The following is a 13,099-nucleotide window of genomic DNA, read 5'->3' on the forward strand; positions in this document are numbered from 1 at the left end:
CAATGAGTTGAAAATTTACAGGGCTTGCAGTTGGCTAGTATTGAAATGGCATTCAAGTTGATGGTGTGGATATTGTCATGCATAAGAACATAAATAGGAGCAGGAATAGTTCATACGGCCCCTTGAGCCTGCTCCACCATTTAATACAATCATGGCTGACCCCGATCATGGACTCTGGTCCACTTCCCTGCCTGCTCTCCATAACCCCTTATCATTTAAGAAGCTATGTTTCTGTCTTAAATTTAAGAATGTCCCAGCTTCCACAGCTGAGGCAGTGAATTCCACAACCCTGAGGAAATTTCTCCTCATCTCAGCTTTAAATGGGCAGCCCCTTATTCTAAGATTATGCCCTCTAGTTCTAGTCTCCCCTCTGGATGCATCTACCTTGTCAAGCCCCCTCAATCTTACACATTTTGATAAGATCACCTCTCATTCTTCTGAATTCCAATAAGTAGAGGCCCAACCTACTCTACCTTTCCTCAAGTCAACCCCGGAATCAACCTAGTGAACCTTCTCTGAACTGCCTCCAAAGCAAGTATATCCTTTCATAGATATGGAAACTAAAACTGCACGCAGTATTCCAGGTGTGGCCTCACGAGTACCTTGTATAGCTGCAGCAAAACTTCCCTGCTTTTATATGCCATCCCCTTTGCAATAAAGGCCAAGATTCCATTGGCCTTCCTAGTCACTTGGTATACCTGCATACTAACCTTTTTGTGTTTCATGCACAAGTACCCTCAGGTCCTGCTGTACTGCAGCACATGCAATCTTTGCAATGTAGAAGCTGAACTCCCTGCTTACAGATGATCAATGGAAGTGACATCTGAGCATGAGCAAAAACTATATTGGAACAAATGGCAGCTGAGGGTACTACTGTGGGGATCCTCTGCAGAAGAGAGGTGATGGGGACGAATGGAACCACGTTAAAGGCGGCAAAGAACACGGTCACGTTTGACCACAGTGCTGTGTGTGTGATGGCAATGTGATTGGACAGGGTGAAGTGAGCATGTTGCATAACATTGTATTCCAGCACCTTGGAGACAAAAGGTAGATTAGAGAAATGGTAGTTTGAGGGTGATTAGCCCTTTTTTTTTGAAAGGGTTGCTAGAAGCAAGGGAAAAGTTCATGGTGGCAAACATATGGCAAAGGAAGAAAAGCTGGTGAAGATTTAAAACACGTTTTGTGTGGAGTTTAGTTTGAGGGCTGTGCGCATAACACTTCTAGTTTGTTGGCAGTAGTCGCATCCTTCTATAAATGTTGCTTGGCGTTTGAGAAATTGGATAATGCAACAGCAAGGCTGTTTTGATGCTGCATTTAAAGGCATGTTCTACAGATTAAGATAATGCCAAACATTAACTGACAGTTTGGGCCTTTTTATCCTCATTAAATTTCAGCCCCTTATTGGTGCTCCACTAAAAGTGGTGAGCTGTTCTGGTTTTGAAGGCATAATCTGCTGAGACTCAGCTTGTACTTTTTGAGACTTCAACTGAAAATGGTAGTCAAGCTGTTTTATGATGTCACAATAGCTTCCTCACGATGTAAAGGTTGTGGGCAGTGTTGTCTGCATTTCTTATCCATCCTCTTGTAATACAAGCTGAATGTGTTTGCTTAATTTTTGGCATATCTCCTGGAATAGCTGAAGTGCTTTTGCAACCTTGGTAAGTGCTTCTGTAGAATGTCAAGTGGAGATAACCTGGCTTTCATGGTAAACTTTCAAAATGCCATGTACAGAAATAGGCTGACATTCACTCTAATGCTATTTTACCAGTGGTAGTTTCAACATTAATTACATAACGAGCAAGAGGATTACTAAAGAAAGCGGGACTATTAGGGACCAAAATGGTCTGTGTGGAGGATGTGGGTAAGTTACTAAATGAATACTTTCCAGCTGTCTTCACAACAGGTGAACAATCGGCGTTGAAGTTCAGGCGGAAGATAGTGAAATATTGGACGGGATAAACATAGTAAGGGAAGTATTAAGGGGTTTAGCATACTTTTGAAAGTAGATAAATCACCAGGACCGGATTAAATATATCCGAGGCTATTAAAAGAAGCAAGGGAGGAAATTGTGGAGGCTCCGACCATTTTATAATCCTCTCGTGACTACAGGAGTTGTGCCAGAGGATTGGAGAACTGCTAACATTGTAGCATTGTTCAAGAAGGGATGTGGGCACATAATTATGCCATCAAGGGCATCAAGCCCCATCTTGCCCAGTGTTTATACTCAGTTAGTGACTATGTCCTTATTTACCCCAAGGGTGTTTGAGGCCTTTGAGATCACCCATATGGATCCCTGAAGGTAGCAGAACAGGTAGATAAGTTGGTTAAAAAGGCATGGGGAATACTTGCCTTTATTAGCCGAGGCATAGAATACAAGAATGGGTTATGCTTGAACTGTATAAAACACTAGGTCACAGCTAGAGTATTGCGTGCAGTTCTTGTCACCACATTACAGGAAGGATGTGATGGCACCATCCTGTACACCCTTTCTAGTGCAAAGACTGAAACTTTAGCTGAGGAAGGATATAGGCTGGGTTTGTTTTCCTTGGAACAGAGGTTGTTGAGGGGAGATTTAATTGAAGTATATAAAATTCTGAGGGCCTTAGTGGATAGGAAGGACCCATTTCCCTTAGCTCAGGAGGTATCAATTTTAAAGTAGTTGGTGGAAGGATTAGAGGGGAGGTGAGGAAACATTTCTTCACCCAGAGGGTGGTGGGAGTCTGGAACTCACTGCCTGAAAGGGTGGTAGAGGCAAAATCCTCATCACATTTAAAAAGTACTTGGATGTGCACTTGAAGTGCCATAAGCTACGGACCAAGAGCTAGAAGGGAAAGAGATCCAGCCTGTTCATCATCCTTTCCTGATAGGTGTACCCTCGCATTTCTGGTATCATTTTTGTACCCTCCCCGGTGCTTCTGTCCTTCTTTTTTTTATAATATAGCAACCAGAATTGTACACTGTACTCAGTGTAGTCTAACCAAGATTCGATACGTGTTTAGCATAACAACTTCTACTTTTCAATTCAATCCCTCTAGAAATAAATCCTAGTGCTTTTTTTTAATGGCTTGTTAACCTGTTGCTACTTGTGATTTTGTGTATTTGTACTGAAATCCCTTTGCTCTTCTACCCCATTGAGATTTGTATTTTCCAAGTAAAATGTGATCTCTCTCTTTTTACCAAAATGTAATACCTCCCATTTATCTATTGAATTTAATTTGCCAGTTATATACCCATTCTTCAAGTTTATTAATGTCGTCTTGTAATTTGTTGTAGTCCTCATTAGTATTGCCTATCCCCATCCCAGTTTGGTGTTATCTGCAAATTTTAGATATGTTTTGATTCCAAAGTCTAAACCATTAATATAAATTGTGAAGTGGTCCCAGTGTTGATCCTTGTGGAACACCACTTCCCCACCATCTGCCACTGTGAATAGCTACCCTTTACACACCTACACTCTGCTTTGTCTTGAAGCCAGCTAGTTATCCATTCTGCTACTTGTCCTGACTCTGCATGCTGTGACCTTATTCATCTGTTATGTGGTGCCTTTTGAAAATCTAGATAAATTACATCTACTATATTGCCCTTGTCTACTGTAAAAGGCAGGTGGTCAGACCTTAAGGTTGGATCTTAAAAATGTCTGCTTGCAACTTGAACTAGATGAGTCCAAGTCATGCTTGACTATAAATACTCATCTAGGCCTATATCCATTTTAATAGGCTACCATTTGGAGTGTCTTCTGCCTCTGCCCCTGCTATATTCCAAGGGGTGATGAACCAGGTTTTGCAAGGTATTGAAGGGGTAGTATGTTTAGATGACATACTAATTTCAGCACCAAATAGGCAAATTCATAACCTATTGAATGAAGTCCTCAAACGGCTAGAGAAGCAGAGAATGAGCATCTGTTAGTTATTTCAAAACTCAGTGGAGTACTTAGGGTACAGAGTAGACAAATATGGCTTGCATCCAACCAAAGGAAAGCTGGATGCAATCTGAAATGCCCCCACTCTCAAGAATGTCACTGAACTGTGATCATTTTGGGGTCTTTTGAACTATTATGGGAAGCTCCTACCAAATTTGGCTACAGTATTACATCCATTGAATGACTTGTTGAAAAAAACAGGTCCATTGGAAGTGGTCAGAAGAATGTGATGCAGCATTCAAGAAGTGTAAAGCAAATTGGTAGAGAGCACCATGTTAGTTCACTATGATGTATCTAAGGAGATCAAGCTAGCATGTGATGCCTCTCCAAAAAGAGTTGGGGCAGTGACCTCATGTACCACATAGTGGCAAGGAGAGCTGGATGCAATCCGATGCAATTGCTTTTGCTTCACGCACTTGGTGCCAGTGAGTGTAGAAGTTCCGCAAATACTTTTGTGGTCGTAAGTTTACTATCATAAGCCCCTGACCGCAATCCTCCATCTGAAGTCCCCAGTTCCAACATTAGCTGCAGCTCAAATGCAGAGATGGGCTTTGATTTTTGTCAGCATATACATATGATATTGAATACAGGCGATCAGCTGATCACAGTAATACTGATGTGATGTCACGATTGCCTTCCCCATCACAAGTTACACCCAATAGGGAAGAAGTGTTCTATTTTTCATACATCGATGAATTGCCAGTCACAGCTGAAGAGATTGGTAGAGGAACAAAATGTGACCCAGTTATGTCAAAGGTGTATGGCTATTTCACGTGGCTGGCCAAGCCAGGTAACACTCTTTCGTAGGAATGAATTATCAGTTGATACAATCTTTATCATGTGGGGTGCAAGAGTGGTTATACCAAATAAATTCAGGTCCAAATTATTCGGAGACCTCCATGACCAGCACCTGGGAATGTGCTTGACCAAGAGTTTTGCACGCAGTTACTTTGATAGAGGTAGAGTAAGAGTTCAAATGGAAATCATATATTTATATATTGACTCTGTCCGGGATGCTGTAACGCAATATCCTAGATTTTCCAGGGCCTATGACTGCGTACATACAATGTACGTGGTCGTAAGTGCCAGCAAATTCTAGGTTTCCCCACAATGTGCATGTGCGAAAACCGGAACTTGCAATCTGTCAAAGCTTGACAGATCATACAAATCCAAAGGAACTGGACATTTTGCTAGTGCAGATTTGGGCTATTTGCCCAACTACTACCCAGCGAATACCCACAAAGTTCCTACACCTAGAAAAAGCAGGTGTACAGCTGCCTTTTACCAGCATAAGGATTTAAATAAATAAATTTTAAAACCATTTAAACATTCATAAACCTTCAATTAGTTTATTTTTGTCCCTTTAAAAATGATTAAAATTTTCAAAATATTAATTGATTAAATTAAGTTTTTATTTGTGGGGTGATGGTGTTTTTTGTGATTCCATTATGCTTATGGGAATTCCATACATAAATGGAATCCCCCTTTGTGATTGGTTGGGCTGGCCCACATGATCCCAGGGATGCTTGTGAACTGCATGTGGGCTTTATACAGGCCTGCAAGAGACCGAAGATATGGAGGCACCAGGTAGGTGTGCACTTTTCTTGAGAATCTGAGGAATTCGCCTGCGGGAAGCCTCTGACCGCAATTTCCAGCCCAATTGTTTTTTGTACAATTCCTAAACTATGGAATTGTCGTTTTTGATAAACCCCACCACCACAGCAAACCTTGTGTGCATAATGTGTCAAATGCCAGCAGGAAGCTACAAGTTCTTATACTCTTGGACTTGACTCCTCATACCAACTTTGTGTTCAAAGGGTAATTTATTGAATTAAACCTGAAATAAGAAATCCTACTGAAATGTTCATTTCCGTTATAGTACTTGTACCAGGACAGATGTGAATAGTGTGTTCTGTAACCTGCACATTGGTTTACTATAAATGATGGCCTCAAGATTAAATAGTGACCATAAGAAGTAGTGCAATTGTAAATAGTATGGTTAACTGGTGCAATTCACTATGTAGAGGGGTGGTGGGTATGTGCTCCACGTTCTGAGAAGCTCCTCACCTTTTTATTTGCTGCTTCATTCTGAAAAAGGAAATGCAATGGAGTTGCTTTGAACATGTGCCTCCAAACAATATTCTTGATTGGGCAGAGATTTGCATTTATATAGTACCTTTCATGACCTCAATGGCTGTAAAGTGCTTTGGGACAATGTACTTTTTGAAGTGTAGTCACTAGTATAATGTAGGAAACTAATGGGAGGCCTGTGAACCGAACATCCACAAATTCTAATGAAAAATGTGAGCATATAAGGGAGAAAAGGGGCACTTGAACAATGTTGGTTTATCAATTGCATAACCATCACTATATACATTTTTAATAGGAGCTTGATTTTGAAATCAAAGTAAGTTTACTGCCTCACGTTTTGATATTTAAATCAAATTACCTGGAATGATTGACCTGCATCATTATAACTGTATTAATACTTGGTCAAATTCAGTTTATGGGACATAACTTCATTGTAAATTCTTGTGACCTACCAGTTTGAGGGAGCACCATAGACTTTTGATTTGTTTACTTCAGAATGCTGCAGAACTCGCCTTGCCTTTGTCTGTGTTTTCACGAGTGAAGAAGTAAAAAAATATATATATATACTTGGCTAATGTATGCTTCAATACCACATGGAGGAGGAACTTGTCGTCAAAACCTGATTTTTAAAAAAAATTTATTTGGGTAGACATGACACTGGCACCAGCAAACCAGTCAGCGTACCAGTGTTTGTCATTCTCCCAGATTGCAGATAACTATACTTTTTTTTAAAATTGCCCTTGAGTTTATGAACTAGATTTTACTTCATTTCTGTAGTAAAAATGCCATCTGCTCTAATCCCATCATATTAGCCAATTGGTTGTTATACATAGTGAATGTACACTCATTGCTGTGGTAAGTTTGTCTGTGATATTGCAGTTTTGGAAATATTCCTATATACATCCTAATACAAAGACTAGGCTGCTTTTTATGTACTTCATATTTAACGGCACTTATCAATTTAAGCATTGGAAGAATGCTCTCCTGTGGAGGGTAAACATTAGAGATATTGCATCATCTGATGGGAAGGGAGATGTGTATATAGCTTTTTCCCATAGCTCATTTTTAATTTAGGAATTGTCTTGATTTATTTCTTCACAGGAATGATACACAATGCAACGATAACTGAATTGATTATAGAGAAATCTATTGTAAGAGCTGAGTGGCTAGAGGACAGCATAAGTAAAGGCAAAGAGGTAAGGAAGTCTTCTGTCAGAAATGCATATTTTGAAGCTGCATTCTGGGTGAAGGACAATATTGTGATGCTCAAGGCCAAACTTCATAGTAAATGGCAAATCCTTGCTGTTTGAATTGAAAATGTATATCAATATTGACACAAGAATGGAAGTTGTCTACCATTATATAAGAACATAATAGGAGCAGGAGTAGGCCATTTGGCCCCTCAGACCTGCTCTGCCGTTCAATAAAATCGTGGCTGATCGGATCTTGGTCTCTACTCCCCTTATTCTGGAAATCCAAATACATGATATCTACTGGTTCCACCCTGCTCGTTACATCAAAGAACTGCAGCAAATTTGTCAATGGTTTACCTTTCATAATACCATGCTGACGATGCTTGACTGTTATGATTTTCCAAATTTCCTGCTACTACTACTTTAATGGACTCCAGCATTTTCCCAGTGGCAGATGTTAGGCTAACTGGTCTATAGTTTCCTGCTTTCTGTCTCCCTCCTCCTTTCTTAAATAGGGATGTTACATTTGCAGTTTTCCAATCTGCTGGGACCTCCAGAATCCAGGGCATTTTGGTAGATTACAACTAATACGTCCACTATCTCTGCAGCCACTTCTTTGAAGACCCTAGGATACAGGCCATCAGGACCAGGGGACTTGTCCACCTTTAGTTCCATTAGTTTGCCTAGTACATTTTCTCTAGTGATTTGTTTTAAGTTTCTGTCACCTCCTATAGCCCCTTGATGATCAATCATTGGAATGCTTTTAGTATCTTTTATCATGGAGACAGATACAAAATATTTGTTCAAATTCTCTGCCATTTCCTTCTCTTCCACTATTAATTCCCCAGTCTCATCCTCTAAGGGACCAATGTTTACTTTAGCTACCCTCTCTTCCTTTTTTTATATACCTGTAGAAACTCTTACTGTTTTTATATTTCTTGCTAGTTTAATCTTTTTTTTTTAAGTCATCCTTTGCTGGTTTCTAAAAATCTCCCAATCCTCTGGTCTTAATCTTTGCAACATTGTATGCCTTTTGTTTTCAATTTGATGCCATCCTTTACTTCCTTAGCCACAGATGGTTCATCCTTCTCGGGCTTTCTTTCTCACTGGAATGTATGAGAGTTTTGAAATATCTCCCTAAATGTCTGCCACTGCTTATCTATCTACCCTTTTAATGTATTATCCCAGTCCACTTTAGCCAACCCTGCCTTCATACCTTTGTAATTGCCTTTTAGTTCAGGACACTAGTTTGAGACCTAACTTTCTCACCCTCAAACTGAATTTGAAATTCTACCATGCTATGATGCTAAAGAGGATCCTTTTATTATGAGGTCAGTCATTAATCCAGTCTCATTACAGATTACCAGATCTAAAATAGTCTGTTCCCTGGTTGGTTCCACAACATATATTCTAAGAAACCATCCTGAATACACTCTGAACTCTTCCTCGAGGCTACCTTGGCCAATTTGATTTGTCCAATAAATAAGATTAAAATCGCCAATGATTATTGCAGTACCTGACCACCACTAAGCTGGGTGTTAGTGTGAGCATCGTCCTCACAGCTAAGAGGCTGCAGGATGACTTGGACAGGTTAGATGAGTGGGCAAATGCATGGCAGATGCAATATAATGTAGATAAATGTGAGTTTATCCACTTGGTGGCAAAAACAGGCAGGCAGAATATTATTTGAATGGTGACCAATTAGGAAAAGGGGAGATGAAACGAGACCTGGGTGTTATGGCACATCAGTCATTGAAAGTTGGCATGCAGGTACAGCAGGTGGCGAAGAAGGCAAATGGCATGTTGGCCTTCATAGCGAGGATTTGAGTATAGGAGCAGGAGGTCTTGCTGCAGTTGTACAGGGCCTTGGTGAGGCCACACCTTGAATATTGTGTACAGTTTTGGTTTCCGAATCTGAGGAAGGACATTCTTGCTATTGAGGGAGTGCAGCGAAGGGTCACCAGACTGCTTCCTGGGATGGCAGGACTGACATATGAAGACAGACTGGATCGACTAGGCTTATATTCAGTCATTTAGAAGAATGAGAGTGGATCTCATAAAAACATATAAAATTGGACAGGTTAGATGCAGCAACAATGTTCCCGATGTTTGGGAAGCCCAGAACTAGGGGTCACAGTCTAAGAATAAAGAGGTAAGCCATTTAGGACTGATGAGAAACTGCTTCACTCAGAGAATTGCAAACCTGTGGAATTCTCTACCAGAGTTGTTGAGGCCAGTTCGTTAGATATATTCAAAAGGGAGTTAGATATGGCCCTTGTGGCTAAAGGGGTATGGAGAGAAAGCAGGAATGGGGAACTAAAGTTGCATGATCAGCCATGATATTGAATGGTGGTGCAGGTTCGAAGGGCTGAATGGCTGACTCCTGCACCTATTTTCTATGTTTACCTTTCTCCGTTATTGATTTTTTTTTTACTCTGTCCTACAGTATAGCTATTGTTAAGGGGCCTATAGACTACTCCCACTAATGACTTATTTCCCTTATTATTTCTTATCTCCACCCAAACTGATTCTACATCTTGACCTCTGAGACAATATAATTTCTCAGTTACCCAACCTCCTTTTCTCTTCTGCCTATCCTTCCAAAATGTCACATACCCTTGAAAATTCAGTTCTCAGCCTTGGTCACCTTACAGCCACGCCTCTGAAATGGCTATCAGATCATGCCATTTATTTCTATTTGTGTCGTCAACTTATCTAGTTACGAATGAGGCGTGCATTTAGATAGACCTTTTAATTTGTCGTTTTACCATTTTTTTTCCCCTACTCTGACCCCACTTTCTGATGCACTCATGTTTTATACACTGTCCCTTCCTGTCATACTGTGATATCATTACCCCGATTGCTACCCTGCACTATTGCCTTCTCCTTGACTCATTGACATTGTGCTTGTGTTTTCTGAGAATCATATTGATAATTAAGCTCAAGTCTGGTATTGAAACAGTTAAATACGACAGACATCTGATCCAAGGATACCGGCACTCTGGCTTTATATTTGTACTTGTCTAGCTTGCAACAAAGTGGTTTGTCAGGATTGAAAATTAAACTTGAGGGTTGCAATCGACTTCCTGCAGAAATCTGTCCCAAACTGAGGTGACTGACCTGGAAGCAGGTTGTTCCCAGTATAAATTGTAGCCCGTGGCTTCTGGTGTCTTGTATCTCCTACAAGATTTTTATTCTTTGACAACCTTAGATGATGGGAAGAACACGTTTTTTATATTTTATATTAAAAAAAAATTAGATGGCATTTGAAGTGGCCCAGCAGGGCACTCTGTTGTACCAAACCACTGGCAAAGTCACTCTGGGAGTACTTTCACCACACAGTGCAATGGTTCAAGAAGGTGACTCACCCCCACCACCTTGAGGGCAATTATGGATGGGCAATAAATGGCCTTGCCAGTAACTCGCATCCCCTGAATGAATTTTTAAAAATTTGCATGTTGTATTTTTTTTTAAAACTTTTTGGGGGATGCTTTGTTTACCACTTCAATGCTTTTATTTTCCAATGGCTGGACATTCTTGATCACGGGTGGGTGGGGAGGGAAACTACAAGTTAACTGGAGTTTGGTATGCTTTTTTTCTGCTTCCCCCAAGCTATCCTGTGGCAACTGTGTGAGTGACCGTTTAGTGTGTGGGCCATGCCTACTTGGCATGGGGTTGAGGCTGTCCAAACTCACTTCACATGGGAGCTTTGTAGTGAACGGATGAGGGAAACTTTCATCCCATCATTCTGGATTGGATTCAAATTGCAGAAATAAAGTTAGCTTTTAATGCAGTCACCCCCACTCTATACACTACATTAATTTTCAGGGGCTTTCATTGTGTCCCCAGAATAAGGGGGAACCCAGCAGAATTGATTTGCATATTGGTGTGGGAGCACAGTCCTGCATTTCTGAACTCTTTTTTTGCTTCAGCATGCGGTCTGAAGTTTGGATTAAGAAAACGGGAAGATTGAAGTTTGGATTTTAAAAAAAAAACAAGATTGGAAGTTTGGATTGAAGAGACTGTTGGACAATGTGGTGCCTTCCAACCATTGAGATGATTGGTCATGTATGGATGTTAAGTATTTGAGTACCTTACGGTGGGAATAATAGTATATGTAAAACAATCCAGAAAGCAGTTATTCTTTGCATTTAGACACTGACTAAGAATTCAAAGGCTTTTTAGATATAAAAGATAGAACTGGCTTTTGTCTCAGACTCTTATGGACTGTAAAGACACTGCAATCTCGCAAGGTGTGTAACTTCTGGAAGAGTTGCCTTTGCAAGCAGAGTTGTTAGCTTGTGAATGTCTAAATAAAGATCCGGCCTTTACTACCACTGTGCGCGGGTAATTCGACGTTAAAAGCAATGAAGCGAAAGAGCAAGACAGCTGTTTACAACAGATAGTACAAAGGCAAGCAACTATGATTCATAGAATTTATCATTCATAGAATCATAGAAATTTATGACCCAGAAGGAGGCCATTCAGCCCATGTCTGTGCTGGCTGCAAAAGAGCTATTCAGCCCAATCTCACTTTCTAGCTATTGATCAGAGAGGCAGAAGCCGACTTGGAAGTGGCACTGAGCTCACTGGTGGAGCAGGATGTGTTGAGACCAATAGCCACGCACGTGAACTTCCCCTGTGGCCGGTCAGAAAACCGGAAACTCATGAAGGGCCACCGTGGACTACCGAGTGCTCAACAGAAACATCCTGGCTTGTGCTCTTGCAGTGTCAGCCCTGATCAGGGAAATCCCTGCGTCTGCAACCACCTTCACAGTCCTAGACATCTCAAATGTGAGGAGAGAGGACCAGTACAAGTTTTCACCTTTAAGGAACAGCAATATACTTGGAGCTGCCTCCCTCAGGGATTTCACAACAGTCCCAGCATCTTCCACCAGTGCATGGCGAACTGTTTAGAGCTTCAGCCAGCCGCAACAGTTGTTACAGTATGTGGACAACCTGCTCCTTTTCACTGACAACAGTAAAGAGCATGGTCCCCTGCTGGCAGAACTGTTAGCTGTGCTCAAGGAGGGGGGTTTTTAAGGTCAACCCCAAGAAGGCCCAGGTAGGGTTAAAGGAAGTAAAATTCCTGGGTCTAACACTCAGAGCAGGGGAACGAGGTATAGATGAGGCACGAAGGCAAGCCGTGCAGGAACTCCCAGTACTGACCACCGTATCCGGAGTCAGATCTTTTTTAGGGATCACAGGCTACTGTAGAGATTTCATAGAAGATTATGCAGCAACCGCAGCCCCTCTACTCAGGCTCTTACACAAAGGGGTTGAGTGGGAGTGGGATCAAGGCTGCCAAGCTGCATTTCTTCAGTTGAAACAGAACCTGCAGAAGGCACCTGCACTGGGGGGCTATTGATGGGTGGAAAGGATTTCTATTTAGAAGTAGCAGTCTGAGTGCAGTGCTTTTACAGGAAAGGCACGGACAGCTGAGACTGATAGTGTACTCCTAGAGTCCTTGCAGAGGTGGAGAAGGGGTACTCCAACTGTGAAAGGCATCTGTTAGCCACTCACTGGGCTGTGAAAAGAGCACCGGGGATACTCCTGTGAAAACCCATCACACCCCGACCCCAGATGTTAGATGGAAGAATAAAGGATGGAACAGTCAGCAGTGCCAGGATCACCCGCTGGACCACCCTCCTCTCCCAAATGGCCGTCAGGGGCCTCTGAGCCCAGGCTCGCAGCTAACCTCATCTATGCAGGGGAGCCACACAGATGCTCAGTAGAAGGGGTTTGGGACACCAACTTGGATTTCGGGCAGGGGTACATCCCACAGGCTGCGAGATCGATGTCAATGGATCCAGTTTGGTGTCCGCGGGTACAAGACTCTCGGGCTGCGGAGTTTGGGACCCCGAGGCAGGCATAGCCTTGGCGCTTAAACTCCCCA

General features: G+C 41.7%; 1 protein-coding gene across 2 annotated transcripts in view; it reads left to right on the forward strand.

Annotated features, from left to right (window-relative positions):
* Positions 1–13,099, forward strand: part of kif2c (kinesin family member 2C) — a 125,217-nt gene that overhangs the window by 16,681 nt on the left and 95,437 nt on the right. For both annotated transcript variants that reach the window (XM_070886746.1, XM_070886747.1), the window contains exon 2: positions 7,112–7,206. In XM_070886746.1, coding sequence (XP_070742847.1) covers positions 7,112–7,206 — 95 coding nt within the window. The remainder of the gene's footprint in view (positions 1–7,111; positions 7,207–13,099) is intronic.

This window comes from Pristiophorus japonicus, chromosome 8, assembly GCF_044704955.1.
Source record: "Pristiophorus japonicus isolate sPriJap1 chromosome 8, sPriJap1.hap1, whole genome shotgun sequence".
In the NCBI taxonomy this organism is placed as follows: domain Eukaryota; kingdom Metazoa; phylum Chordata; class Chondrichthyes; family Pristiophoridae; genus Pristiophorus; species Pristiophorus japonicus.